The sequence below is a fragment of the Patiria miniata genome, unplaced genomic scaffold, assembly GCF_015706575.1.
Source record: "Patiria miniata isolate m_02_andy unplaced genomic scaffold, ASM1570657v1 HiC_scaffold_9, whole genome shotgun sequence".
Taxonomy (NCBI): domain Eukaryota; kingdom Metazoa; phylum Echinodermata; class Asteroidea; order Valvatida; family Asterinidae; genus Patiria; species Patiria miniata.
In genome coordinates this window covers 15,945,962-15,959,949 of record NW_024037076.1, presented here as the reverse complement: position 1 = coordinate 15,959,949, position 13,988 = coordinate 15,945,962, and the positions used below count along the sequence as shown (strand labels likewise).

The following is a 13,988-nucleotide window of genomic DNA, read 5'->3' as shown; positions in this document are numbered from 1 at the left end:
GTTTTCCAAGTAGACTTGAACAGAAAATTCCTAACTTGTACTTAGAAAATTGAAATTAAAGTCTTTGTGCTATCCTAAGAAATCTATTAATGGACAATACATGTCACACTCTTTGAATTACGTATTCATATAAAAACCAGCCCATCCTTGGAGCTTGACCCTAAAAGGGCTATTTTGATCATCTCTCAGCCAAGATCTCGGCCATCGAGTGACAAAAAAATTTCAAACTCGGTACATGCATAGAACAACTATTGATGAACATACCCAAGAAATTTCATGACCATAGGTCAAAGGGTTTTGGAATTATGGCTAATTTATTATTCATATGCATGAATGGTAATTTTGCTCTGTGTGTAAGACGTATATGGGGAAATTCACTTTTCACCGCGCATAGCGCCAGGAAGTTTTTGGCTGCGCGGCAACCCGTTGTCCGATTTTTTTTTTGGCATCAAAAGATGCGCAAGGCTCGAGGCTAAAAAGTCAGAACAGCTCGGGTCGCAAAAAAAATTTTTTTTAAAACCAACGCAGAAAAAGTGGAGGGGGGGATTCCGCCCCCCCCCCCCCCGGCCTCTTTAGGATTAAGACTATTCGTTCGCAATCAAAAGTGCGGACTCTTTGAGTTGAGTATTATGCACTTTATCCTCAAGCAAACTTGAATCCTCGATCCTGATTGGTTTATCCATGTCAACAACAGTGTGATATTGTACCATAGCCCTTCTGTTTCTGCCAAATGCTTTTGCATTGGATAAAAGCTTGACAGTTCCTACAGCGTGCGTGTTCCATCTTTACTGTGTGTCAAGTTTGCTTGACGATGCGTTTCCGTTATCCCATTCGCACTCGTGAAACATGGGAAAATGTAGTGCGTTGGTGTCCCAAATGCCGTGTGGTGTTTTGGACACAGACACGCAACATTATTTCGTGTTCCACTCGCACTCGTGGGACAACTAATAATATAAGAACTGCTTAGGCCAAAAACAACTCCTCCGGTTTCTGGTATGCGCGCGCGTTGCTGTAGCCATGCGCGTCGACAAAATTTTAAAAAAAAATTCAATGTAAGATGATGGGGTTACAATCGAGTATAAGCTTTGTGCGGCCTTTCTGGGCTCCCATATATTTTGCACAGGATTGTCGAGCACCATTTGCAGTTGTACAACCAAAAATGGGGGGAAAAAAACCAAAAAGCCGCGTCGCCGCACCATTTTTGGGGCAAGCTCCATACCAGAAACCGAAGACTTTTTTTTGTGCCTTATTAGTATCATGCTGGATTTTCATGGGAAGACCTTTGTACAAAAACTGACTTGTTGATGTACAGGATGAATCAACGCATTTGGTTTTCTGTCGTTCATTCCACAGGCTCAGTCAACGACTAGCTCATCCACACCTCCACGCTGAGACAATGTAACCTGCCCTCCAAGTCAACACTTGAGTTGTGGTGCAAAACGAAAACACAAAACTACTAAAATAAACAGCGGCAAATGGTTTGACTTAAAAGCACCTTCCAAAGTTAACTGTGTCCAAAGAAGCGTAAATTCTGTATTTTGTTAATTTTCATTTTTTTTTGAAAATGTGCATAGAAACAAATTTATTTTCAGAAGCTTCATCTTACTGTCAGTAGAATAATCTTGCCACATGTTGATTTTAACGTTGATTTTTAAAAGTAATTTAGCTTTTAGTTTACCTGTACCTTTTCAGGAAATGGAAATTCTTTTTTAAATTTCTTTTTTTTTTTTGGATACATTTTTCATGTCTGGAAGTAATAAACTGAAATTTTACTTGAAGTTGCTCTCCCCGAGCTCTTCAACAAATTCAGTTTTTTCTGTTAACCAGTTCGTGTCGGATGACGTGTTAACACGATCTGGCTGTCTTTATACACAGGCAAGGCTGATTGGTTAAAACGTCAAGCATGCCTCGACTTGCTTCCGGGCGACGTCTAAACACACTTTCCCCCATTTGTTTTGTAAACACACACCAAGTCCGAGAAGTCTGTGGAAGTGGACCGTGTGTTGAACTTGAACAAGGCCGCTGTGCACGGCCTGTTGTGGTACAATTTACGCTCCGTGGGCACACCCCGGAGTGTTGAAAAATATGAGGTTGCGCTAAGAAATATCGTACAAATGCTGTTGAAATGACTCTTGCGAATCAGTATTTGTGGCGTTTGGCTGTATATCAAAAGTTGGCTGCTATATTTTGCCTTTTTTGAAAATCAAAATTTTCTGCAAAAATAATCCCGGCGCGAACTGGCTAATAAATGTTCAACTTGTATACTTTGTTTTGACCAAAACAACTCTCTGCCAAAAAAAAAAGGGTTTTGGGGGGCACAGATAGGTCCTCGTGAGCAGACAGGATCCCAGACTGCACATCATCAGTGTTGATTGTGGAGCGGGAACCAGCCTACCCTGCGAGAACGGAATTATTGTCGGGCCGCAGGTAATTCAAAATTAGTGAAGTAATTCATTCAATAACTAAACATGGGGCGGTTTTTGTTCCGTCCAAGTCTCTTTCAAAAGTGAATAACTTAAGTACTGCTAGATTTTTTTTTTTGAAATTTTGAAAAAAGGAATCTGTCTTTCGGGATGAAAGTTTTATTGTATTTGACAAGCTGTGTGCTCTGCATAAAAGCATAGCTGTATGATTTGCAGTGTTTCTTAAGGGCAGTTAAAGAGGTTGTGGAATGCTCGAAAACATTTCCGTCATTTTTGGGGTATATGTAGCCTAAGGTATGATGAAACAAAACAACTATTGGTTCTGTCATGAAATGAGTACAAAGGGTACTTTTGAGAGCTATTTTTCAGGTCCTGTTTCGACCCGAACGTGCAATTTGTATAAAAGTCGTCGTTGCGGGCAGCAAACAAAACACAGTAGATCGTGACGTAATAAACAGGACTCGTTTATGCTACTCTGCATCGGGAGTCCTGTTTATTACGTCACGATCTACTGTGTTATGTTTGCTGCCCGCAACGACGACTTTTACACAAATTGCACGTTCGGGTCGAAACAGGCATGACAGGACTTGAAAAACAGCTCTCAAAAGTACCTTTTGTACTCATTTTATGACAGAACCAATAGTCGTTTTTATTTCATCACACCTTAGGCTACATATACCCCAAAAATAACGGAAATGTTTTCGAGCATTCCACAACCTCTTTAAACATGAAACCTAACACATACAGTATGTTTCCTGATGTACCCAGTAATAATATGTACAACGTATGTTCCAAGTTTTACTTCAAGCATTCAAAGTGTCGCAGTGCTCCTCTTTGGAATGGTACCAAATGTTTTTAGTCTTGAAGTGAAATATATCAGCATGAATAAAGTTTTTTTCCCTTTTTAGCAGAAAAACCACTTTAATTTTTTTTAAGCCATATTGTGATCCTACGTATCAAACGCTATTGGTTTGAAAAGAATCTCTGTATCAGTTAATGGTAATTCATAAATACCTAAGACAGTTTACCCATTCCTATTGGTCGAGAGCCCGTCACGTGGGTGGTTTTAAACCGCTGATAAAACGCCAGCTGGTTTGAAACACTATATTCCTTGCACCGCTGCGTTCTGCGCCACATCGCACAGTACATGCCACGTGCACGCCAATCTCCATATAAGGAGTTTTTTAGTACCACTCGCATGAGGCACATACCATAGACATGGCCAGAGGGGTGTTTCATAAACCATGAAGTAAACTTGTTATTAAAACGAAATCTCTGAAATTTTGTGAATTTTTTACTAGTTTGACTTTTTCACCGAAAGTTATTTCTGAATGGGAATAGATATGTGCTTGGCTGGTATTAGACATTTTTGCGAAATACCTTAATAGGCTGTTGGTAAATGACAGTCTAAAGCATCCTGTAAAATTATGGCACCTGGTGTGAAGTCATTTTCAAGAAAATGGTATTTTTGTAAAAATGTCCAGCGGTGGTCGGCCGACCATCGTTGGAAAAACCTAAATATTTTTCAACTACTGCTCCAAATTTACCATTAATTCAGTCCAAATTTTGTTTGCTATTGGTTACATGTTCATGAACGGGTGCAGGCCAGCTAGACTGGTACCCTTACCTTACAATTTTCCGGCATTTGTAAATTGATCCATTTATATTTAGTGGAGTCAGGGAACCAGACTACTTGAACAGTTTTGTTTTTCTTGGTTTTTCCAGCATTTTCGAACACAAAACTTCAAACATGTGAGTGTAACAATATTTGATCTATTATACTAACCCCTCAAATAGATCATTTCTGAAAATTACAGCAAAAGCCAATGATGTATATTCCCTTTAATTTCAGTTGTACATGTACATGTATAAATCCCTCAAAATGCACCGTAAAATAAGAGTAGCACAGTGTGCTTATTTAAAATTTAAATTGAATTCACCCTGTAGAATATTGAGATCAATTGTACTTCTCACTGACTTTTTGCCAAATTTAAATCCACGTAGTGGTAAATACAAAACCGATTCATGAAATAATGAAATTTGTTAATAGATTGTGCAATAGAAAATTCTGTTAGGAGTTAATTTATGAAACAAATTGATTAAAATGTGTTGAAACAGCAAAACCTGATTAGAAAATTATTTACTGAATTAAAGAAATGTTGCAACCAAAATGAAAAATATAATTCAATTTCAGAACTTAATATATTTAGCAAAAAGTACTAAGTGCACGATGTTGGCAATTATGCGTAGAATCAGATTGTTGAGGCATTGCATATATGCAGTGAATGTTTGGTGGAAGGCGGAAAGTAGATTGTTTTAGAAAATTAAGTTTTAAGGGCATTTTAGTATCACAAGAGAGCTACATTGTAATTTTTTACCTTTTTTTCTTTTTACAGGCATGCAACTTTTCCTCGGATCAACTCATTTTCCTTGTTTTCACTTGAAACTTGGCATTTAAATATTGAAAAAAAAACACTGTATAAAGTCTTGTTATGCTTGGAACTTTACTTTTTCTTTTTACTTCCTGGTTGCATGTCTGTTTTTAGGTTGAACCCATTGAATACAAATTCTTTAAAATCATTACTTTAATGAATGAACAATACTATTCATGTAAATTAGCCTATTGAGATGTGGCGGCAACAGTAGAGGGCGCTTTTCGATTTGGGTAATAACAAGTTTACCCAAACCAAATATCCAACTCCTATTGTGGCCTCCACAGGGCCAGAAGCTTGATCGCAAATTGTCACACAAGCTGTTTAATGTTGCTCTTCATTTGCATAATGGTTTTCCAAAGTTAATCCTTTAAATGAAAATTGTCAAATTTTGATGTCACATGATTGTGTGCATCAGAATGAACTGGCTCATTAAAGGTGTGCTTACAGAGCTTACAGAAACTTCCACTTGTTTGCAGTGCCTTACAGACAATGTACATAAAATGTTTATCTTCATTTCTGGGCATCACTAGTAGGTTAGGGCCCATCTCAATTCATATCTGAGATGAGTTCCGGACGAGTTGCCGACATTGTATCGGGTATAAGTTGCAGGATTCTAAACAACTCCCCGCAATCTTCCCGCAATGAAGTTATCAGTATCGGTGAGTCAAGCAGTTGCGATTAAGAAAATTTCCCGGAGCATGTCCAGGACAAATGCAGAGCTTCTTCCGGACAAAGTGAATGATTCTACCCGCAACTTGTCTGGTACTCCTCCCAGATATGAATTGATGTGGGCCCTTAGGTTTTGGCGATAGAGAAAAAGGTCCATAAATATATGTTTAAGCTTGTATATTTGTAAAAACAAAAATCTCTGAAATCGGCTGATGTATTTCACTGAGAAACTGAAAATAAAGAGATAATGATCATTCATTGTGGTTCATTATGTTCCTGTTTTGTTCATGGTTTGCTGTCGATATTCCATTGAAGATTAGGGGAGACGTTGAAAATGGACTGTAGACCAACCCGGTCATGCTATCATTTCTATCACAGAGGCCCCTTCAATGGCGAAAGCTACATTTTTATGATTCAAATAACCTGTTACTGAGGAAGTTGCTTTCCAGCATGCACAATGGTTTCTCCATTGAAGGGGGTCGCATGAGTGTATAGTGATCACATGCAAGATGCGTCTAGATACATGCATGGGTATATCAACATTTTGAACAATAAATATCGGGAGTTTTTATTGGAGATGCAGGCCAAAATAGGGCCACTTCATCACATCTCTTGGTGTTCGGAATTCCATAATTTTTTAACTAAAGATGGTATCTGCATGCGGTTTTCACAGCAGTAATGCTGAGATTGTGCTCCTTTGAAATCTGTTATAAAAGAAAAAATTGGCCAGGGTCAACTGACGACTCATGTAGCTTGATCGCATCACAAATATGATTGATAAAATTCATTAACATTATAATCAAACCTTTATTGCTGACAGATTTTGGGATTAGGTGATCTTCAATGGGAGTAAAAAGTGACAAAAGGATATTTTTGGTGCAGAACCAATGTAGGGACCCAAAAATCTCGGCCAGAAATTGTGAAATTACAGTTACTTTTTTGGTCATGTTTGTCATTTTATCATGTTCCAAATAATTTTTTTCAGCTGTGAAGTGCAAAAGACATCTGAAAATTGATTGCGCTAGTGATGTTTGTTAAAAGCATTTGGTTGAAAACAACTGGTTCTTCTCGGAACCACACAACTCAAGAAAGATAAAATTCACACGGTGTTCACCGCAAACCTTAATTCCATAAATACATTAAAGCATTTTACTTAAAATGTCACCTTCTTTTTAAACAGTTTGAGGGTTTTTTAGGTGGTCATAACCTGTCTTTTAATTCCTTCCCCGTTTAACTCTGCCTCACAGAGGGTTAAATAAGGGAATAAATGTGTGCTCCGGAGGTTTTTATCACTCTGTTTAAGACCACTTAGAGTCCGGGTGCTGATAATTACCCGAGCCGGAGGCGAGGGTAATTATCAGCACCCAGACTCTAAGTGGTCTTAAACAGAGTGATAAATACCGATGGAGCACATATTTATTCCCATTCATAAATACCTTTTCAGTAAAAAAAAATCATATAATTCGTTCAAAACATCCCGATTTTGTTCCACAAGTTCACTTTATGCTTTTTGAAACATCCCTCTTGCAAAATAATGGAGTGTTCAACTGGCGAGTAAGATGTAAACAACCCTTTTATGGAGATTGACGCGCGCGTATCATGTTCTGCGCGATGTCGCGCAGAACGCACCTGGCGCGTTGCGTTTTGACCAATGAAATGATAAGAGGCACTGGATTTTTAGGAGTCCACATTTTATGTGACACTGGAAAAGTGTTTAAGACCAGCTAGCCATGTCTTTATCATCCGTTTAAGACCGGCCACGTGACGGGCTCTCGACCAATAGGAATGCGTAAACTGTCTTAGGTATTTATGAATTGCAGTTAAAACATCAGAAATTATTTGACCATTTACAGAATATGTCCAAGCAAATGCAGATGTGATCACAAACTGTCTGAATTTGAAGCGCAAAATCTGAAAACCTGTTTTATTTTTGACACATTGGTCTGAAACTCTCAAAAATGGAGGGAAAAAACTGCATTATTTATCTGTGAGCATTATATGTACATTGAGTTTTATTCTTTATACATGTTATATATAACCCATAGATAATATTACACAACGCCAAATTTGAGCGGCATTTAGCACATGCTCGTGCAACAAATGCATGTACCCATATTATCACTCATTGTGCTGCGCTGCCACTCGGTTGACATTTAATTACGTGCAAGCTGCAGTGATTACGATGTCGTGAATGCTCATTCTAGAGTGTCACTGCGGAATTTGACAGTCTGTATGGAACTAACGCGGTGCACTTTCGAATAATTTGTATTCTGTAATAAGCCAGTTTGATATCTTGATGAAGTAGACCAGGTCAAACGGTCATTCGGAATAAAATCACTAACGTGATGTTGCGCGAATGCCAGTTTTTTTTGTTTTTCCAGCATCTATGAACACAAAACTTTAAACAGGTCAGCGTAACAATATGTGACCTGTTCTGTCAAAATCAGACTTTTCTGGGGATAAGCTCGAAAATGATATTTTTACATGTTAACATACGGTATGTTCTTTTTCCTTTTAATACATGTAGGTGGTTTAATTTTTGAAACCGGTCATTCCTGGGCAGAGTTATGCTATTTTGAAGTTCATTGTGTCAAAAAGTAGAAAATGGAGAAAATGGCCACGAACGTCACAAAACAGTTATTTCTTTAACTGATATACCTTATCAAAATCATCAAAAATAGTATATGTAGAGTTAAAATTAGGGTTTCAAACTTTTATAATATATTTTAGACATGTTCAGGATTACAAATATGCAAAAATTTGAAAATTGATAAAAATCACCCCCACAGCGTTTTTTGGCCCTATCTCAATTTCAACCTCTGCCCAGAAGCGTCTGCTTTTGACAGAACAGGTCACATATTTGCTATAAAATACTAACCCCCAAATCCATCCATTTATGAAAATTACAGCAAAAGTTTATGTTGTACACATACATGTGTATTACCGTTAACATTACAACAGGTCAAAACCAAAATTGATAGTGTTGATACAGTCCCTGAGCAGAGAGTCTGATAGTCTACATGTAGGGGCTAGACGTTGTCATGGTTTGATACGCGATAACCCGCCACCGCGATAACTCGCTGCCATGAGAGGGCGTTATCACGACCAACCAATATCACCCATGAACCTATCAGGAACAACGAGTAGGGAAATTTGTATCGGTTGTGTATTGCACGCGCACCTGTTTGGCCTAATATACGCAGCACGCATTCAAAACATTTCATTGTAGTTCCGAACCAAACTCTTTTATTCTTGCAGTAAGTATAAAAGATGCAGCAAGACTTTTGTGCAAGTATAAAAGATGCAGCAAGACTTTTGTGCAACTTCACTGGTCAGCTCTTTTGTGGTGTGCAGAAGTCGCGCATGCGCACTAGTTTCCCCCATTTTTCAGGGGGAAGATTTTACAAATTTTCCTAGACGTTCCGATGGGTTCGTGGGTGATATTGGTTGGTCGTGATAACACCCTCTTGCTGCGGCGGATTATCGCGTATCAAACCGGAAAAAACCATAACAACGTCTAGCCCAAGACTAAGTGTCTGATCTCCTGACCTCAAATACGACCACATCAGCAACTTCATTGCAAAGTTAGATATAAAGTGAAAGAATGTCATCTTTGTTTCATTGTCCACCAAACATCTTGCTCATTGCTTTGGCATACTTGGCATCCAGAGTCTTCATTCTGTCCAGTAGAATTTGTCTCTGTTGCTTCAACGGCTTACTTGTTGGTTCGAAGCGCACCGCTTGGTCAAAATCTGCTTTTGCCTTCTCGTAGTCCTGCAGTTCCATGTACGCTATTCCTCTCCGGAAATACCCCTTGGGATTGTTTCCGTCAACTGCTAAGGCTTTAGTGCAGTGAGAAACAACGTGCTCGTAGCATTTGTACTTGAGCTTGCAGGCAGCCACGTTCAACAGGCAAGCACACTTCAGTGCGTTGAATTTCTCTCTTGTTGCGTCGGTTTCGTCATCAAGTTCCGGTGCGTCGATTGTTATGATGTATTTCAGCGCTCTGAGGTAGAAGGTTTCAGCTTTCTGTAGTTTACCACAACTGAAGCATCTGCTTCCTTTGGTTTTGAACTTGGCGGCTCTTTCAAACTTGTCATCGACGGTCATTTCGTGAATGTCTTTGCCTCGTACGAGTGACTTCAGTTCTATCTGCAACACAGCTGGTTGCTGTAGCAATGATTCACTGTCCACTTTCATGATACTTTGCTGCCTCGATGCAATTTCCCGCATCGTTTCCAGGGCAACCTCCATCTTACACGTCTCTCCTGGCAACATCATCTCAAGACAAGCATCGACGATGTGAGAAACCAGGCCTTCTCCGAAACCGAGACAAATCACCGTCTCCTCGCCAAGTGGGTATCCAATCAGAGCCTCGTCGAGATGGGTCGAGTCGCCCGATTGACTGATCTGCACGGTGCACATTGATCCTTCATTGGGTCTGACCAATCCTGATCCAGGAGAGATGACGGTCTTGGTGAAGGATCTACATGGTGATGACTGCTCCACGCTTTGCATGTTCATCGGTGATGTCTTTGCTGTTACACCCATGGTTTAAGGTCATCCGTCACATTCAACACTTTCGAGGGCATCACTGCAGATGTCTGTATGAAAATAAAGTCAATGGTATTGAATCATTCTTTTCAACCTACAATTTACACTTACTGTGAATGGTTCTCGGATGGACTAACTTCCCTTTAAAAAAATCCTTTCCATGAATTGGAAAGGAGTATTGGGAAGAATTTCACAAATTGACATCACTCAGTTTTCCCTAAGTGAGCTATCAGCCATCAGAAACCGATAACATCCCTATTAAAAGATTCAACGCTGTCTGTCTGTCTGTCTGGTTCTGTCTGTCTGTCTGTGTGTCACATTGTTTGTAACGGGCCTAAACAGTGTGCGCAATCACAAAATGTAAAGGTTAACAGAGAGGCTTGGTTATGGTATGCATGTGCTTAAATGGTATGCCCATATGCCCAGGTTTCACTGTCCTTTGAAGTCACGGACATGGTTGGCACGTAAAAAAAATGATTTATTTGGTTTTTTTGGCAAATTTGTTTCTTTCATGGACTTTCAATACTTAAATATTACATGATCTCTATGAAAACACTCAAAAAGTATCGCTACTAACTATGCAAAACACAACGTTGTGGTCATGGTCGTTGATGATGAAAATTTAACTGTCGATCGTTCAAATTTGTGCGATATGAATTTGCATAATTTCAAAACATGACTGTATAATGAACCCCTTCTCAAAAATACGTCAATTGAGGGCGCACTGCCACTGATCATTTGCACTTGCAGCTTGAAATTTCCAACTTTCTAGGCTCATGACATGGGGAGATGCCTGGCGAATCGAGCCTTATTTACGGAGGTAGTCCAGTAAATTGGCCACATTTATGGGGCTAGAGTAGCTTGAGTAACTCCAGCTCTAATGCCTAGGCATTAGAGCTGGAGTTACTCAAGCTAGGGCTAGAGCCCAGAAAAGAAGAAAGCTGGAAATTTCAAACTAGATCATTTGTTAGATTCTCCCAACTACTGAACTAGCAAGTGCCGCGCATGGCGAGGCATCCTGCCGATGTCCTATTCCTAAAATTAAAAAAGTCAAATTCAGCAGGGAAAATATGGATTTAGGCCTAGGCCTACCATGCCTACTGAGCTGAGAAAACACTTGGGAAAAATGTTGCAACCTGATGAACTTGAACTTGAACTTGACTTTATTTCATCTCATAATTTACATGAATACAAGGTGATACTAGCAGATAATAAATACAATTAATAGAGATGCGGAATCCATAAGAAAGCTTAGCTTGTGGGTATGGACCCCGATCATGCCGATAATTAGTATGATACAAATGAATTATTATAAACACAACAAACATGAAAGAAACAAGACAATGGGGATGATGCCACTTTTCTCTTCATATATCGTCTCAATGAAGGTCATTCATTGCAAAAACGATGATAAGTTATGAATCTGGGCATGCTGGGACTGAGAAACATTTCCAATTCTTGGCCCGCTCGATCTCCATAGACTTTATACACAAGTCAAACTGGCGTCAGGATGCAAGTTGCACTTGCAACATTTTTCCCAACAAATTAGAATTTTTTTCAGACCAGTCTCGATCTCATACGGGGTTTGTGCACCGGGTGTCAAGTGAAGAAAAACATCACATTCACAGCACTGGAAGGAAAACATTCACAACACAGTGGACTGACAAGTCGTCATACGTACACATTTCGATGCACAAAACATTGCAAAACCGGACCCAAACAAACGGCAGCAAAACACGGTCGCAAAACTCTACTGATCCATGTTGACAATTCCATGATTCTAGGCACTAGACAAATTTGTGTTGATTCCCAGACTCATAATAGACCTTTCATGTGCTTTCTGGGGCAGATGGTTAAGGGTGCAGACTAATGGGAGGATCCAGCCTAATTTGCAAAGGTCACTGAGGTCAAATGACAACACAACATACGGCGGACCGGAAGGATTTTACGAGTTAAAGTCTAGCATTTTCAAGCCACGTATTAAATACCAGAAGACGATTGCAGTAAATCAGTAATTTGAAAGGTAAGAAAAGAGAGAAGGGTCGCTTCAGTTTAACTTTTACACAGGAAAACTCGAGATTTAAAGATTTAGGTCATTATTTGAGCCTAAATTGAGGGAATCATTTAGATTTTCGAAGTGGCTATCGTTACGGCACTCGTTGTTTAGCGCCCTCTACGATATTTTTTTGATACGCACGCAGGTATATAATTATTTGTTTCCACCCATTTTATCGAGCAATGCGCCAGCTCAGCCGATAGAGGGTAGGATTTTACACCGCGAGGTTGCGGGTTCGAATCTCAGTTTTGCACTCGAATTTTTTTCCTTTTCTAACCTGAGGCTTTGGAGGATTTTTTTTTAAAGGGAAATAAAGTCCGAATTTCATAAAGTTCAAATTCACTTTTTTCCTTCTAATTTTATATTTTCTTGTCATGTTTTTTTATAGGTTGCAGTCTACCGTAACGATAGAAAATGGGAAATGCGTTACGGCTGCCGTAACAATAGCCACTGCGTTAGATTTTAGACTTGATCACTGACTCAGTGCAGTGACTGCCCAGTGCTGAGTGACTGACTGATGTCTAGTGATGATGATCAAATTAGGCCTAGATTTGTTTTGACAATTTGTTTTCAGCATAAACGAAGTTCACTCAACACCCTGTGTACAAACCCTGATTGATGAGCAGATTGATGAGATTGGACTGACAAATTGTAAGTGTTTTCTAAGAAAATGCTTGTATTTTCTCACTGCTCAAATTGACTTCATGCCTTTTCATGGACTTTGATGACATGAAATTGCTATCTGGGGGCTTGTTAGTCAATACAGAGGAAAAGTAGTGAACTTCGTATATGGAAATCTTTCCCAGCACGCTGTGCTGTGACATTTTGCTACACATGCTGCATCATGTAAAGTTTGTACTGAGAATGAAATTAAAAATTTGAGCAAATTTTGGAAAGGCATGTATATTTTGTTCATTATTCATCATGTTCATTATTGTGTTTTATTTTTTAATAGGCCCTAGGCCTAGTCAGCTAGTCTTTCTTTGGATATTCGGTTTTGGAAAGAATACCTCCAGGACGACACTCAACACCTAGCTTGAGTAACTCCAGCTTACTCCTAGAACTATGAGGCTCCACGTAGAAGATACATGTACCATAAAAGACTTGAATCTGGGACTGAGAAACTTTTCCAATTTTGTTAGGAAATACTTTGAAAATGTTTTTGACTCTCTATAGACTTTGTACACAACTACCATGACTACTGAAGTGGTGTCTGGATACTACATTCTTTCCGTCTGAGTATTGACCCTACTTAGGCCCTATTGCCTTTTTAAACATCTGAACATTGGGACATGGTCTGGCGATAGTATGGTCAAAGCGGGAATCTACGTTAATTTGATAAACGTTAAGCAAAACTTTCCCTTAGCGTTCAAACCTTTAGTCAACGCTTCAAAAGGCTGCGGCCTGCCCCGCTGTGTGTGCGGTAAAGTATGGTCACGTGTGTTTGTAAGTATGTTGGGTGCGATTGGTCACTCTGCGTGATATGTAGACCCCGTTACGCTATTTGGCGATGTATCGTTCGCGCAGCCATCGATCGATTGCACAAGGAAAAGTTTGCCCTAACAATACAAAAATGTAGTATTTTCAAGACAACCACGTTGGAGTGTGACAATGGGAATGCACCTTTGCCTTGCCGAGCATTGATCTTGGCCCAGCTTGAGTAACTCCAGCTGACATGCTCCATATTCATTCACATGTGAATGAATATGGAGCATGTCAGCTGGAGTTACTCAAGCTAATCTTGGCCCAGAGGTGTATTGAAAATATCAAACACAAACAACTGTATGCACTGTGTATCATTGACATAATAGATATATTGTGTTGCTGGTATATCTTTAAACTTCTTGGAAT

At 39.4% G+C, this 13,988-nt stretch overlaps 3 protein-coding genes across 6 annotated transcripts in view; 2 read left to right on the top strand and 1 right to left on the bottom strand.

The window, feature by feature from the left end:
• Positions 1 to 2,530, top strand: part of LOC119720030 (myomegalin-like) — a 72,360-nt gene extending 69,830 nt beyond the window's left edge. For both annotated transcript variants that reach the window (XM_038189535.1, XM_038189534.1), the window contains one exon: positions 1,354 to 2,530. In XM_038189535.1, coding sequence (XP_038045463.1) covers positions 1,354 to 1,392 — 39 coding nt within the window. In that variant the 3' untranslated portion in view covers positions 1,393 to 2,530. The remainder of the gene's footprint in view (positions 1 to 1,353) is intronic.
• Positions 2,531 to 8,912: 6,382 nt separating this feature from the next.
• Positions 8,913 to 11,868, bottom strand: LOC119720225 (peptidyl-prolyl cis-trans isomerase FKBP62-like). 3 transcript variants are annotated; one of them, XM_038189837.1, is made up of 2 exons: positions 11,645 to 11,842; positions 8,913 to 10,131 (listed from the first exon to the last, which is right to left on the bottom strand). In XM_038189837.1, the coding sequence occupies exon 2, from the start codon at positions 10,076 to 10,078 to the stop codon at positions 9,146 to 9,148; it is 933 nt and encodes a 310-aa protein (XP_038045765.1). In that variant the 5' UTR covers positions 10,079 to 10,131; positions 11,645 to 11,842; the 3' UTR covers positions 8,913 to 9,145. The 3 variants fall into 3 exon arrangements, with proteins under 3 accessions (XP_038045765.1, XP_038045764.1, XP_038045766.1); XM_038189836.1 differs by having other exon boundaries at positions 8,915 to 10,131; positions 11,662 to 11,841; XM_038189838.1 differs by having other exon boundaries at positions 8,916 to 10,131; positions 11,763 to 11,868.
• Positions 11,869 to 11,935: 67 nt separating this feature from the next.
• LOC119720224 (golgin subfamily A member 1-like) overlaps positions 11,936 to 13,988 on the top strand; it is a 29,376-nt gene continuing 27,323 nt past the window's right edge. The window contains exon 1 of the mRNA XM_038189835.1: positions 11,936 to 12,104. The gene's annotated coding sequence lies outside the window, so the exon portion shown is untranslated. The remainder of the gene's footprint in view (positions 12,105 to 13,988) is intronic.